Raw genomic sequence first — 15,921 nt, 5'->3', positions numbered from 1 at the left:
GTCCCAGACCACCCTCAGTCTGTAATGCCAGCGCCCAGGCCCGATTCGACAGTCCATCGGGACCTGGCGCCGTCCTCCTCGCCTTCATTTTTTCGATGGCCGCACCAAATTCCGCCGGCGACACCTCCTCCTCTTCTGCACCAATCTGAGCTCCGGTTGTCGGTGTTATCATGACGGGGGGAACGAAGGGAGTTCCAGGTGCGTCCGGAAACAGTCCCCCAATCACGTGCCGAACGATGTCAGGCGGCAGGGTGCTCGTCGCGGGCGGGGCCCAAGAGCGCATTGTGCTCCGCGCGAGGCGATACGGTCGCCCCCACGGGTCGCGGTCCAGCGTCTCCAAAAGCTCCTTCCACGCCGCCTCCTTCGCCTCTCCAATGGCGACGCGCAGCGCCCGCACGTCCTCCCGGTACTCCTCGTACGCCCGGTCCTCTTCTTCCTCGTCCCGGCGCCTCCGACGACGAAGGTGTTGATATTTTCGGCGACTACCGGCGCATCGGCGTCGCAGGCCGGCGATCCCCTCGTTCCACCAGTAGACTTGGCGCCTCGGCGCGTACGCTCGGACGCGGGGCATGGCGTAGTCGCAGACTCGCGACATCGCCTCGCGCAGCCGCTCCGCACCCTCGCGCACGTCCGCCGGCTCGCCCAGGGAGTCCAACCGCCAGGCCTGGACGACGGCCGCCTCCTGCAGCCGCTCCGTGTCGAGGCGCTTCAGGGCCCAGCGCGGGCCCTCCACGCCGCCACCAAAGGGCAAAGTCGTTACCGAAGAAGACTCCGGGGCCGCGGCCACACGGAAACCAATGTAGCGGTGGTCGGAGAGCGTCTCCACGTCGACCAACACCTCCCAACCGCAGACGCGGCGCGCGACGTCGGGGGTCGCAAAAGACACATCCACCACGGACCCACCCGAACGACGGACGCATGTGTTCTCGGCGCCGCGGTTGAGGACAACGAGACCGCTCCCGACCAACCACTCCTCCGTCTCCCGTCCCCTGGGACAGGTGACCGGGGAACCCCAAGCGGACGACTTCGCGTTGAGGTCCCCGAGAACGAGCGCGCGCCTTGAGCGCGACCTCCCCACTACCTGACCGAGTTCGTCAAGAAAGGACTCGAATTCGGCGAGCGGCCGGTTGGGGGAGAAGTACACCCCGACGACGAGCAAGCCCGCCCAGAAGACTGCGACGAAGCCCCGACCCCTCTGTACGACGTCGAATTCGGGCGGAGCGCCCACCGCTGACCGACGCTGGACCACGGCCACCAGGCCGTCAATATCTCCCGCCCAGTCGGGAACCGAAGGGACCCGATAGGGCTCGGCGACGACCGCGAGATGGGTCAACCGCTCCGCCATGCTCTGGATCAGCAGATCCTGAGCTCTGGCGGAGCGATTGAGGTTGCCCTGTAAAATATGATACGGGCTGCTGGTCATTGTTCGTCGTCCATTGGTGTCACCGTAGCCGTACCGGGCTGACTCCGCCGTTTCTCTTCGGCGGCGCTGCTCCTCTGTTGCCTTTGTTTCGGGGGCTTGGCGCAAGCCTTGCCCCCGGAGACGTGCGCTGCAGGCCTACCGGCGCCGGCGCAGATTGTACAATGCGGGGTGAGCGCGCAGCCCGCGGACTTGTGGCCGGTCTGGCCGCAGCGGTAGCACTCACCACTGCGGTCCACCGACGATGGGCAACGGGCACTCACGTGGCCCAGTGCGTGGCAGCGGTAGCACTGCAGGCGCCTCGCCTCGAGGAGTTGCGCGCGAAGGACGCTCCACCCGATCCGCAGCTTGTTGACGGCCAATATTTTTTTGACGCCCGCTATGGGGCATCTGACCAAAACCTGGCCAGTTCCTCCGGGGCCCATTTTTATTTCCCCAACCTTCACAGTGTCGGGGGGGCACTCTCCAATCCTGGCGACTTCGGCAACAAGCTCTTCCCGGGATATTGATTCGTCGAGGCCGCTCAGTCTGACAGCGGCCGTTATTGTCGGCCTCGAGACGACAATGCTGTCCGAGGGCAAAACCTCCCGTAATTTCTCCGCCAGCAAATCAGCTTTTTCGTTCTGGTCGGCGCCGTCTACGACCAATACTTTTGCTCCCGTCACTGCAGAGCGTATCCGCTGGATAGGGATCCCCAGCTCTGCCGGATCAATTTTAGCCCTGGCCTCGGCGAGGACTGCCCGATAGGTGACTCCGCGCTCGACGGCCTCCGGCTGCAGCTTGACAATAACTGCCTGCGAGCGGGGTGGCCGGAGTCTCTTCTTCTTTTCCTTCAGGGGCGGTGGAGCGGGCACGGTGCCGGTCGCCGTCGCCGTCCTCGGCTTGGCGCCTCTTCGGGCTACCGTCGTCCAGGCTTCCGTCAGAGCAGCTGGGGCGGGGGGGAATGTCCGTGGTTCTGGTTGAGCCGGCTGCTGCCTGCTTTTCGGCGCCTTCTTTTTCTGCGGGCCACCACCGTTGGGTGCCGCCGTCGCGACCGCAGCTGTTGGTCCGGGCGTCGGCATTGATTCTGCTGCCGTTGGTGGTGTCGGCGTCTTTTCTTGACCGCGGCTTCTCCTGTGGTCTGCGGCCAGGGGTGGTCTCATCCTGGGCTCTGGAGGCAGTCGCGCTTCCAGCCCAGAGAGGCGCGCATCCAGCATGGTGCCGACCGCACGCATGATGCGCTGGAGGCGCCGCTCCTCCTCGTCGTCGCTCTGTTGGATCGGGGCGGGGGCGGGTACGGGGGCGGGGACGGCTGCCGGCGATCCCACGGCCTGGGCCAGGCGCGCCATCTCCGACCTCATGTCGGCAATCGCATTCTTGAGGTGCAGGATCTCGGCCTCCTGCCTCCTGCAGAGCTCCTGCAGCCTCTTCGTCTCACCGTCGGCAGTCCGTGCCGCCATCTCCTCTTTAGCCTCTTGGATGGCGACGGCCATCTCCTTCAAGGCACGTACGTATGTGCCCTTCAGGTTCCCAGACTTGGCCGCGATTGCTACGGCCAGCTTCGCGGACTCGTCTAGTCGGCGTTCGGGGTCGAGTACTGGTTCCCCCGTGCTGCCCACGACGGCGTCCTCCCTCACTCGCAGCTTTCGGACACTCTCGGTGACCTCTCTCTCGGCGCGCAGCGCCAGCTCCTCTCGTTGGGCCTTCACATACGCCTCCTTGGCGGCGGCGAGGCCAACGTACTGCCCGGTTGTGGGCGGTCTTCCTCTGCCCCTTTTTGACGGGGTCTTGGAGGCGGCTCTTCCGGCTGAGCACGCCGTTTCTTCACCGGAGCTGCTCTCTGAGCACTCCGTGCTGGAGCCCTTCAACCTCTTTCTGCGGCTTCCGGTCAGCGACGAACGGCCCGAGCTGGCCGTTGCCATGCTATCGTCCGACAAGACGTTTGCTGCTTCGTTGTCCTTCACGGACAACGTGAAGAAAACAAACAGAAAATAAAACAAAATAACATAAAGGGGAAGATAAAAACGAAGGGGGAAGATGGGAACGAGGAGGCCCAGGCATCCCCAGAAGAAACACCCTTCAGCCAGTGAAAGGCGTGGAGAGCCCGGAACCCCCCGTGCTGGTTTTAGTCCGCGTCGCTCAATCTCCCCCGCCGTGACACGACGAGAAAGAAGGAGCGATACCCCTGGGAGTGTGACTGCTCCCAGAGGCCCGTTATCCGCCACCTACGGACGCGCCCGGTGGAAGTCCAGCAAAACTCCCCCACAGACGGAGCCCCCGGCCACGCAGAGTGCGCGCCGGGGGGCCCGCCCAGGTCCCGGGAACCTAACCTAACCTACCTTTTTTTTTTTTTTTTTTTTTTCGGGTAGAGGGCCGAACCTCCTACGAGGTCCCCGCGCAAAAGGGGCGCGCGGGGTATGTGAGACTCAACGATCTGCATGGTGTTGTGAGCAGACCGCGGGCCCAAGGATTTTAGAGCCCACCCACTAAACGACTCCTCTGCACTCTTACACCCGACGTCCGATCCCCTCCGAGGTCAGAACCCGGATGAGGTAGGGGGGCTACCGCGGTCAACACTACAACCAGACGGCGCGGCTCACCCCAAGGACGCCCAGCCGACGGAGCCTTCGAGGCGAATCGAAGGCTCTGAAACGTCGGCCGTCTCGGTACGGCAGCCCGTCGGGCCGCCCAGACGGTGCCGCTGGTGTCCCGGAATACCCCGCTGGACCAGAACCAGCCTGCCGGGTCGGGACGCGATACACCGTCGACCGGTCGCTCTATTCACTCCACGGCAGCGCGCTAGAGTGCTGGTAGCGCGCCGCGCGGCCTCACCCCCTCAGGTCGCCCCTTGACCTTCACCGGGGGGAGGCCGCCACCTACAGGGGCCGGGACGTACGGGCGTATTCCCGCCTCCGGCCCCCGGCTCGACGGCGACGGATCGGTGCGGAAAGGGAAGAGCTCTCCCTCTCTCGCTCCGCCGCCTCCTTCTGCGAGATGGTGGACTCGCAGAAGTCGAGCATCGCCTTCCAGGACGCGTCGCTGCCGAGCATCGTAGCCACGACGCGCGGCAGCGAGAGGTCCTCTCCAATGACCGCGACGAGGGCGGCGCGTTGCTCGTCGAATCCAGAACCTAACCTACCTAACCTAACCTTTTTTTTTTTTTTTTTTTTTTTTTTTCGGGGGGAAATCCTCATGGACTACCTTCGCCTAGGGAAAAGCGAAGGGGCGTGCCGGACTCCTACCGGCTAAAACCACCCCGGTGTCCACCCACACGTGCGCGCAGGGCCGCGGGAATCCAAAATTCTTCCGCAGCCCCACACCAGTGCTGGCCCGGTCTATCCAGGCCTCGTCTCCTGCACGGAGTAGTGAGGCGTTCAGCTACTCCGTGCATCGCCTCAGAGGCACGCGCCGACACCCGCATGCGCCTCCGTCTCAGGTCCATCGAATAGGGGGCGAGGGCTTTCCCAAGTCCCTCGCCCCTGGACCCATTCATGGGGGGCGGAAAAGGGCATTGTCCGCCCTTGTTCTGCGCCCGGTGCGCCTTCTGCGGCCGGGAAAGGGAGTCGAGATCTCCCTCTCCCGTTCTGCAGTTTCCTTCTGCGACATCACGTCCTCGCAGAAGGACACCACCGCGTCCCACGACTCTGCGCTGCCGACCATCCTCCGCACTACGGCCGGCAGCGACAGATCGCTTCCTACTTCATTTGTGAGGACACGGCGCTGCTCCTCCCAAGCTACACACTCGGCGAGCGTGTGTTGCGCCGTGTCCTCCCCGCAGTGGACGCAGTGGTGGCACCGAGCGTCCGGCTCCCTGTCTATGCGGCACAGGTACTTGCCGAAGCAACCGTGCCCCGACAGCACCTGTGTCACCCTAAACGACAGGGATCCGTGCCTTCTCCCGAGCCAGTCGTCGAGTACTGGCCGGATCGCCTCGACGGTTGCGAGGCCGGCGGTAGGGCGCAGAAGCCTTTGCCGCCATTCCTCCACCAAGGCCAGACGGAGCTCCTCTCGGCGCAGCGCGATCTGCCGCTGCACCAGCCTCGAGCCCCGTGCCCGCTCTTCCTCGCGCCATCGATATAATGACGCGAGTACAACCTAACCTAACCTAACCTAACCTAACCTAACCTAACCCTCCATAACTTTTCTTACAAGAGGCTTATTTTGAAGCGGTTTTTTGTGATTTTAAAGTGCAACTGGCTTGTAAGCACGCACCGACCCTTCAAACTAGGAATCGCAGTGGTGTGACGTCATTTTTTGACACCCCCACCTTTTCGACCTGAAAATATTTAAAAATTTATTATTTTCCAAAGTTACTTTGTTGCTTTTGCAAATCCAACTTACCTATTTAAATACTTACCGATCCGCCCTACTTTCTGGAGTGCGTTCCGCGCTTCCGGAAATCAAAATTTTGTATTTTCCTGCAAAAAACGTCAAAAATTTTTTGCTTTCCTGAAAAGTAAAAGATTTTTCTTCTAAATAATCTTTAAATTCTATACTAGAGTTCGGCGAGACGCTTCTTTTGAGGTATCGCACGACCCTCTAGCTGGCGCGAAACGTCAAAAAATTGCCCGCCCACCCGCTCTTTTGGGACGATAGTAAAAATTTAAACTCTATAGGAAAGGGAGTAGCCTAACAAACATTTTAACTTTTTGACAAGACTCCATCCAGAGTCTCAGAATAGTGCAGTGTTTGTTTTCTACAGTGATAATACTGCTTATTTGATTTTTATCTTTTAACTTTAGACCTATCGGTAATTATTACTGGAGTGATTATTTTTAATTTAACATACTATAAGTGACTGATCCCCCCTATACAGGGATCTCCAAATACAACTTGTCCTCAAATTCCCTACGACACTCTTGCCTGCGCCGTAAAATGTTCGGCATCAGGACACCCGTTAAAAAATCAAACGGCAGTGAGGAGAAATCTGAACTCAAGGAACTGCCATGTCTGTCTGTGAGGCGCAGCATTGGTGATTGGCCCCCTACAGCCGAAAAAGAGCAGCAAGAGCAGCAAAGGCCAAAAATACCATCTCCACCAAAAGCTGTGCCTCAGCCGCTCCCTCCTAGGCCTAAGACCAAAGCTTCGATCGCCCAGGAAGCGAAAGCCGACCTAGGCAGACAGGCAACCAGAGTCAGCGACAGCCCGCCGAACATAGTCCCATCGAGATTCCCGAGCAAAACCGCCGAGGCTAAAGCCTGCCTTATGAAAAGTAAGGCGCAGCTCGAGATTTCAAAAAACCTAAAACGGGAAATAAAAGAAGAGGTTTTTAGGGCAATCGAACGGCTCTACCAGCTAGTGAAGGAAGCCGAAGGAGGAAAGGTAGCCCAGGCTACAAACAGGAGGCCGGCAGAAATCTGCAGCATGGCCACCCAGACCAGTGATGGGGGTGACAAATCATCTAGCCCAGAAGCGCCGACAGAGCTTATAAAACACCTAATAGGCGACCTTAAGGAGCATCGCGCCGCGTTGGAAGAATGCAAAGTGCATACTCGAGCTCTGTCGGAGCAGCTGGAGCAGGCCCCTCGCTACGTCGCGGGACAGAGACCATCCTTCGCCGAGATCGTTGCCACTCCAAGACAACAAACCACCGTCCAAAGGCCTCTCCACTCGGTAATTGTGTCGTCCGCTGACGAGAAGCATACCAGTGAGGAGGTCATTCAAAAGCTAAGAGTGGCAGTCGATGCAAAAAACGAGGGCACAAGGGTGCAAAGACTGCGGAAAGCGAGGGACCAAAAGGTGATCGTGGGGTTCAGCAGCAGGGAAGAGGTGACAAAGGTGAAGGACAGGATCCGAAAGTCAGGGGAGGCACTTACCGTTGAGGATATAACTAACAAGGACCCCCTGATAATCCTTAAAGATGTCCTGTCCTGCCACACAGACGAAGAGGTCACTCAGGCCCTAAAGAACCAAAACTCTCACCTGCTGGGGGACTTGGCTGCGGACCAGATCAGGCTGGCAGTAAAATATCGCCGCAGGACTAGAAATCCTCACATTGGACATGTCATACTGCAAGTGTCCCCTGGGGTGTGGCAGAGGCTGACGGCGGCGGGTCGGGTGCACGTCGATCTGCAGCGGATACGGGTATTCGACCAATCGCCGCTGGTCCAGTGCTCTATCTGCCTGGGGTATGGACATGGCAGAAAACACTGCAATGATACTGTCCCCTTGTGCAGTCACTGCGGCGACCCACACCTTCGCGCCGACTGTCCTTTGTCGCTGGCTGGCACGGCACCACACTGCCGAAACTGTCGGGAGACAAAAAACAGTAATGCAGAGCATAATGCATTCAGTACCGAATGCCCAGTGCGCAGGAAGTGGGATGCACTAGCCCGAGCATCCATAGCGTATTGCTAAAGTTGTGCCTGTAACTTCCAAGCTCGAAATCATCCAGGTCAACCTGCAGCGCTCTAAACTTGCTACCGACGAACTAATGCTGGAGGCTCAAAAGCGGAAGGTCCTCGGAACACTGCTCCAGGAACCCTATGTGGGATCGGTGAAGAAGATGAAGAGCTATCGGGGGACCAGGATCTTCCAGAACTCTGCAGTAGGAGAAGGGACTGTAAAAGCGGCAATAGTAATTTACCAACCGGAGTTAGACATCATACAGTACCCGCAACTCACTACGAACAACATCGTCGTGGTGGGAGTCCGAACCAGAGCCTGGAATATTACACTGGTCTCCTATTACTTCGAACCGGACCAAAACATGGGGCCATACTTGGAGCACTTAAAACGCATTGAGCTTGAGACGGGGCAAAGCAGGTTAATCATTGGGGGCGACTGCAACGCTAAAAGCGCTTGGTGGGGCAGTCCTAACGAGGACCAAAGAGGAGAGCAGATGTGCGGCTTTCTGGAGGAGCTAGGCCTGCAGGTCCTCAACACCGGAGATATCCCTACCTTCGACACCATAAGAGGAGGTAAAAGGTACAGCAGCCATGTAGATGTGACGGCGTGTTCGGCGGACATTCTCGACCTGGTGGACGGCTGGCGCGTCGAGGAGGGCCTCACTGGTTCGGACCACAACGGCATTACATTTGGAATAAATTTAATAAAATCAAAAGGTATACACATACACAGAACCACCAGAATTTACAACACAAAAAAAGCTAATTGGAGGCAATTTCATGAGAAACTGTCTCAAATTATGCAAGAAACACAACTCACCACAGAAGAATTATTAAAAGCTCAAAACACAGAACAAATAGACAAAATAATTAAATCATACACACAAGCTATCACTGATACATGCACACATACAATACCTTTTAAAAAGAATACGAAAACACTTACCGTGCCGTGGTGGTCCGAGGAGCTTGCAAGGATGAAGAGGCTGGTCGCCACCAGGAAGCGTAGAATCAGGAACGCGGCGCCGACTCGGAGAGCGATGGTTGTTGGCCTATACCTGGAAGAAAAAGAAAAATATGAACTAGCAGTAAAAGAAGCGCAAACCACTAGCTGGAAAGAGTTTTGCGGAAAACAGGATAGGGAAGGTGTCTGGGAAGGGATATATCGGGTGTTGGGGAGAACTGCCAAACGAGAGGAGGACCTGCCTCTTCAAAATGAGGGTATTACTCTGGACGCCGAGGGCTCTGTGAAGCTGTTGGCCGATACCTTTTACCCTGAGGACCGAGAGGAGGAAGACAATGTGGACCACCGCCATATCAGAGAACTGGCAAAAATGGTAAACGAGTGGAGTCATGGTGAGCGGCATGAACCACCGTTTACCCAAAGTGAACTTGATCGGTCCATAAAGTCGTTCAACCCGAAAAAGGCCCCGGGAGCCGACGGCCTCACGGCAGACATATGCACCCACGCAGTGAACTGTGACCCCTTTTTCTTCCTGGCACTCTTAAACAAATGCCTGGCACACCACTATTTTCCGAGGACCTGGAAAGAGGCGACAGTAGTGGTGCTCAGGAAGCCCGGCAAGGACTCGTACACCGTCCCTAAGTCTTACAGGCCGATTGGGCTATTGCCTGTCCTGGGGAAGATGTACGAAAAGATGCTGGTTGCTCGCCTCAAATTCTACCTATTACCCAGGATAAGTACTCGCCAATACGGCTTTATGCCCCAAAAAAGCACAGAAGACTCCCTCTACAATCTAATACAGCACATCCGTGCAAAGCTCTTTTTAAAAAAGATAGTCGTACTGGTGTCGCTGGATATCGAGGGAGCTTTTGACAGTGCATGGTGGCCGGCTATCAAGGTACGATTGGCTGAGGAAAAGTGTCCTGTGGATTTGAGGCGGGTAATGGGCAGCTACCTGAGTGATAGGGTGGTCAGGGTGAGATACGGAGGGGAGGAGTGCAGAAGAGCCACTAACAAGGGATGCGTCCAGGGATCGATAGGGGGTCCGATACTATGGAACTTGTTGCTGGACCCGCTCCTTAAAGAGCAGGAAAGTCGCGGTGAATACATCCAGGCGTTCGCCGACGATGTTGTGATGGTATTCGATGGGGAAACAGCTCTAGAAATCGAGGGACGGATCAATGCCGCACTCGGACATGTTCTGGCGTGGGGAGTCAGAAATCGCTTAAAATTTGCGCCGCACAAAACTTGTGCGATGGTGCTGACGCGAAAATTGAAATACGACAACCCGCGCCTGAGCATGGGTGGGATCGGAATTGAACTGTCCCAAGAAATTAAGATCCTCGGGCTTACGGTGGATGCCAAACTCACCTTCAACACACACGTGACTGAGGTATGCAATAAGGCAATTACGATATATAAACATCTTGCCAGGGCAGCACGTGTGAGTTGGGGGCTGCACCCGGAGGTGATTAGAATTATATACACCGCAGCCGTCGAACCCATCATAATGTACGCGGCGAGCGCATGGGCACCAGCCGCGACTAAGCTTGGAGTCCGGAAGCAGTTGAACGTGGTCCAGAGGGGCTTTGCCCAAAAATTGTGTAGGGCCTACCGCACAGTTTCCCTAAACTCTGCACTGGTGCTGGCTGGGATCCTACCGCTCGACCTCCGCATCCGGGAAGTGGCCACACTCTACAAAGCCAAGCGAGGTGTGCCACAGCCAGTATTGGGAGACAGGGAGGTGGAACGCATGGCCCCGATGATAAAAGCGCCACACCCTGCAGAGCAAGTAAACCTGGAATTCAAAAGCCTGATAGACGAGGAACAATATGAACACCATAACAACTTTGAGGTTCGAATCTTCACGGACGGAAGCAAGCTCGAGGGTAAGGTGGGGGCAGCGCTATCCTTATGGGATAGGGTATCCGAAACCAAAGCCCTTAAGCTCACGCTTCCGCCTTTCTGCACCGTCTATCAGGCAGAACTCCTTGCTCTACAAAGAGCAGTGAGGGAGGCGCTGAATCACTCTGGGACTGCGTTCGGCATCTTTAGTGACTCGATGTCGGCTCTTCAGACTATCACCAACGTCAGTTCCCCCCATCCCTTAGCAGTGGAAACAAGAGACACCATCAGACGCTGCATGCTCCAGAACAAGAGTGTCTCCTTGTTCTGGATAAAGGCCCACGTAGGATTGGAGGGGAACGAAAGAGCCGACCAACTGGCCAAGGAAGCTGCTCTGCGGTCAAAACGAAAACCGGACTACGACCTGTGTCCGATATCGTTCGTCAAGCGACAAATTCGATTGGAGACGCTTGACGAGTGGGATCGGAGATACAGGTCGGGGGAGACCGCATCAGGAACTAAATTGTTTTTCCCAAGTGCGTTGAGGGCATATGCGGTCGTGAGGGGGATGGAGCACTCCAGCATTACTACCCAGATACTAACAGGGCACGGTGGGTTCTCTGCATACCTGAAAAGATTCGGGTGTAAGGAGAGCTCATCGTGCACCTGCGATCCAGACGCGGAGGAAACGGTTCCGCACGTACTGCTGGAGTGCCCTATTTTTGCCCGGGAGCGCTATGACCTGGAACAGGAGCTAGGTGTCGAACTCAACAGGGATATCTTGCCAGAACTGATGACAGAAAAAGAGTTAAAAAAGAAATTTGTACAATACATGATTAAAATAGCTCAAAAAGTAATAAATAAAAATAAGACCTGAGAAAACTGGGATGTCAATATATAATTAGTATATATTTGTAACACCCCAGAACCCCCTTAAGGACAGTAAATTTTTTGGAAATAGACACTTTTTATAACATTTGATAAATATATATTCACATGAATTTGATTATTTGGAAACATTTCATAAATAAAACAATAAATAAAGCAAAAATATATACAAAGGAAAAGTAAGGGCTCTGACTACGTTAGAGGACAAGTATGTAATAAAATAAAAAAAAAAAAAAAAAAAAAAAAAAACCTAACCTAACCTTTTTTTTTTTTTTTTTTTTTTTTCGGGGGGAAATCCTCATGGACTACCTTCGCCTAGGGAAAAGCGAAGGGGCGTGCCGGACTCCTACCGGCTAAAACCACCCCGGTGTCCACCCACACGTGCGCGCAGGGCCGCGGGAATCCAAAATTCTTCCGCAGCCCCACACCAGTGCTGGCCCGGTCTATCCAGGCCTCGTCTCCTGCACGGAGTAGTGAGGCGTTCAGCTACTCCGTGCATCGCCTCAGAGGCACGCGCCGACACCCGCATGCGCCTCCGTCTCAGGTCCATCGAATAGGGGGCGAGGGCTTTCCCAAGTCCCTCGCCCCTGGACCCATTCATGGGGGGCGGAAAAGGGCATTGTCCGCCCTTGTTCTGCGCCCGGTGCGCCTTCTGCGGCCGGGAAAGGGAGTCGAGATCTCCCTCTCCCGTTCTGCAGTTTCCTTCTGCGACATCACGTCCTCGCAGAAGGACACCACCGCGTCCCACGACTCTGCGCTGCCGACCATCCTCCGCACTACGGCCGGCAGCGACAGATCGCTTCCTACTTCATTTGTGAGGACACGGCGCTGCTCCTCCCAAGCTACACACTCGGCGAGCGTGTGTTGCGCCGTGTCCTCCCCGCAGTGGACGCAGTGGTGGCACCGAGCGTCCGGCTCCCTGTCTATGCGGCACAGGTACTTGCCGAAGCAACCGTGCCCCGACAGCACCTGTGTCACCCTAAACGACAGGGATCCGTGCCTTCTCCCGAGCCAGTCGTCGAGTACTGGCCGGATCGCCTCGACGGTTGCGAGGCCGGCGGTAGGGCGCAGAAGCCTTTGCCGCCATTCCGCCACCAAGGCCAGACGGAGCTCCTCTCGGCGCAGCGCGATCTGCCGCTGCACCAGCCTCGAGCCCCGTGCCCGCTCTTCCTCGCGCCATCGATATAATGACGCGAGTACTTTCGCCTCTAGGTCCCAGGGCGGGGATCCGGCCAGGACGCAAGCCGCCTCGTAGGAAATCGTGCGGTACCCGCGGATGACTCTGACGGCCATCACCCTCTGCGGCTTACGCAGAATGGCGAGTGTGCTGGCCGTCATGTCCATCGCCCACACAGGGGCCCCATACAGGGCCATGGACCGCACGATTCCCACGTACAACCGCCTACAGGCGGCGCTCGGGCCCCCCAAATTGGGAAGCAACGTTGAAAGCGCGCCCGCTGCACCCATCAGCTTGGGCACCAGCCGCCGGAAGTGGGGCCCGAATTCCCATCGGCTGTCGAGCACCAATCCCAGATACTTCATGGTGGACTCGACAGCTATCCGGGTCCCACTTACCACGATGTGTGATCCCGGCGCCGGCGCACGTCGGGGGCCATGAAACACCATAGCCTCCGACTTGTTTAGGGCCACCTCCAGGCCCAGGCGCCGGATGCGGTTCACCACCAGTGACACCGCAGCCGCGGCTATCAACGTCGCTTCCCTGTGCGAGCTCCCCCGGGCAGTGACAAGCGTGTCGTCCGCATAACACGTCAAGTTGGCGCCCGACGGGAGCTCGCCTCTCAGCACCCAGTCGTAGCCGATGTTCCACAGGAGCGGTCCCAAGACCGATCCCTGTGGAACACCGCACGACATGAGGTGCCGACCGGCACCGTCACGTCCCCGATAAGTGACGCATCTACCCTCCAGATAAGCCCCTACCGTGCGGCGGAGGTAGGGAGGCACGCGATGGTATTTCAGAGCCTCCCGAATACAACTCCAGGGTAGGGTGTTGAAAGCGTTGGAGATGTCTAAAGACACCGCCAGTACCACCCCACCCCGGGACACCGTCTCCTCCGCCAGGGCCCTCACGCGCATGATGGCGTCTATGGTGGAGCGCCCCCGACGAAAACCAAATTGGTTGTCATCCAGGTCCGGCCCCTCCCTGCACAAGTGGCTGACGAGGAACCTAACCTAACCTAACCTAACCTAACCCAGTCTGCTGGCAGCCACGACCGCGAGCGCCACGTTTTTTGCACGCTCCGTCTATTAAATTCTCAGAAAAAGGATTTTTAGTGATAATATACAAGTGTTTGGTGTCTCCGTACGCGTCTCAACGAGGAGAATACAATTGTGAAAACCGCGTGAAATTCGGCGAAGGCACGAGAAAGTTGTGATTAAAAAACCGTTTGTTATTAGTGTTTTCGGCATACGCTGCAAATTCCAGAGCGACAACACCCCACTTTTTTGGGGTATATACACTCGTCTCGACAGATGCTACCACCTGGACTGCACTCTGGATTTTTCCGGTGGAAAACTGCCGACTTAATCACGTTTTTCCGAAAACCACGTGGCACCGACTTCAGCTTCCAGCACAGCTTGTCAGGTGTGTGACACATCAAAAGACGCGTCTCAATAAGGCGAGTCGTCTGACATCAACATCTGGAAGATCGGATCATCCTGGACGAAGCTGCAGCTCCTCAAAGGTCGGAAAAAATTTGTAAATGTTTAGTGTCGTTTTCCGCCAAAAATAGATCTTTTACCCCCCCATTTTAAAATTGTTTTATATAATATCTCATTTAAACTTCACTTTCCCAAATTTTTAGATTTTTTGGCCAGGTAGTTTTTCTGAAACTGATACTTCAAAATTGTGCATAAAAATAAGTTTTAAATTTATACTATATTCTACCCCCTTCCTAACTCTAATTCGAAATTATTTTGTTACAATTGTGGTAAAGTAGGTTCTTGACAAAAAGCATTAATTAGTTTTCAAGTTAATTTAGTATTTTTATAAAAACAATAACATTTGCGGTCACGGCGGAAAGGTGGCACTGAAGTAAACCCTTAAAATAGGGTCAAATTATAATTACGCGCAGACGCAAATTAGTTCATAAGATAGTCTAGGCCATAGTGAATAAAATAGTGTATAAATTATAATTTTAGGAGCGAAAGTCGATTCGCGATACTCAATAACGTTTTTGTTTATATGCCGTAGAAACCGCACAACAAAGTCGGCATTGAGATCGCGAATCGAAAATCGACTTTTTGAATAATGAATATTTTTAAATTCTGTCATTAGAAATGGGCAGGACGTGATCCAAAACCACTCTCCATGTTTTTAAATTTTCAAAAAACACTACCTGAATATCAATAAACTAGGCCTAAAACTCAGAAAATCCAGTGGTTTTCTATACTTAGAAAACCCGATAGCTCGGAAACTAAGGGAGATAGCGAAAAACGGACAGTAAATTTGACCTTCGTGGTGTCGTAGACACCACGATTAAAGTCCTATACGGGGAACCCCCTCCCCTAGTTTTGACACCCCCTCAACCCCGCTTCAACAAAAAGTTTTTTTTTTTTTTTATCTTATATTTTTAATTTCCTGTGACATTAGACCGTATATAAGGGGCAGAGGACCATTATAGTTTCAAAATAGATTTAGTTAGACCTATAAATCTACCTAAAACTTAGACTTAAGTTAATTATTTTATTATTTCATACATACAATTTTTCGTTTTATTTTGACGCTGACCCCCATATACAGGGTTAGACGGATATCGACAATTTTCCCTGTTCTTCTCGCATAGCCTACGCACAAAACACTACACACTCGCAATACACACAAGCAGACACAACATACACACGCCACCACCAACACAAACAAGACTACACAGAATGTATCGCACTCCAACGACGTCTGGCGCCGCGACTAAACCCGTCACCCCTAGCCCCTCTGCCGCACCTAGCGCAGTAAAGGACGCTGCCAGAACCTTCATTCGCAGACCTGAACGAAGCAGAAGGTCCCTGGACAATATGGAGACCTATAAGAAGCAGCAAGACAACTACGCTGCAATGCCGAGCGACCAACTCCTCCAGGAATTAATGAAAACCTTTGAGGATATTCCCTCAAAGGTTAGTGAATACCCTCAAATGAGGAGGGACATTAAGAACTTCCTGGAGGTTCGGTCGGACAGGGGCCAGCGCGTCCTCTACGAACTCAGCAAGCGGTTGACGTGCTCGGAAGCGGCGACAAAACCACGGTTGCCCTCTGCTACAACTTCAGAATACGGATATCACATCCTGGAACGCCTGGGCCAAGTGGAGACAAACCTGCAGGCACGACTAAATGACCTGGAAGTCAAAATGACCGCATCCTTCGAAGAACAAAATGTTCTCCGCGACGACGGCGGCGCTGACATCATCGACAAGATCATCGACAGAGTCGACGAGGTTGGGGAGACTATTGACAAAACCGCCGAGAG

General features: G+C 54.9%; 1 protein-coding gene across 1 annotated transcript; it reads right to left on the bottom strand.

Annotated features, from left to right (window-relative positions):
• Positions 1-4,581: 4,581 nt before the first annotated feature.
• Positions 4,582-6,063, bottom strand: LOC134199102 (uncharacterized). Its single transcript, XM_062669249.1, has 2 exons — positions 6,054-6,063; positions 4,582-5,484 (listed from the first exon to the last, which is right to left on the bottom strand). Exons 1-2 carry the CDS (start codon positions 6,061-6,063, stop codon positions 4,889-4,891), a joined length of 606 nt encoding a protein of 201 aa, XP_062525233.1. The 3' UTR covers positions 4,582-4,888.
• Between the last annotated feature and the right edge of the window lie 9,858 nt (positions 6,064-15,921).

The sequence above is a fragment of the Bombyx mori genome, chromosome 6 (assembly GCF_030269925.1).
Source record: "Bombyx mori chromosome 6, ASM3026992v2".
In the NCBI taxonomy this organism is placed as follows: Eukaryota; Metazoa; Arthropoda; class Insecta; order Lepidoptera; family Bombycidae; genus Bombyx; species Bombyx mori.
Note: the sequence above shows the minus strand (reverse complement) of the source record. Positions and strands in the feature narration are given on the sequence as shown.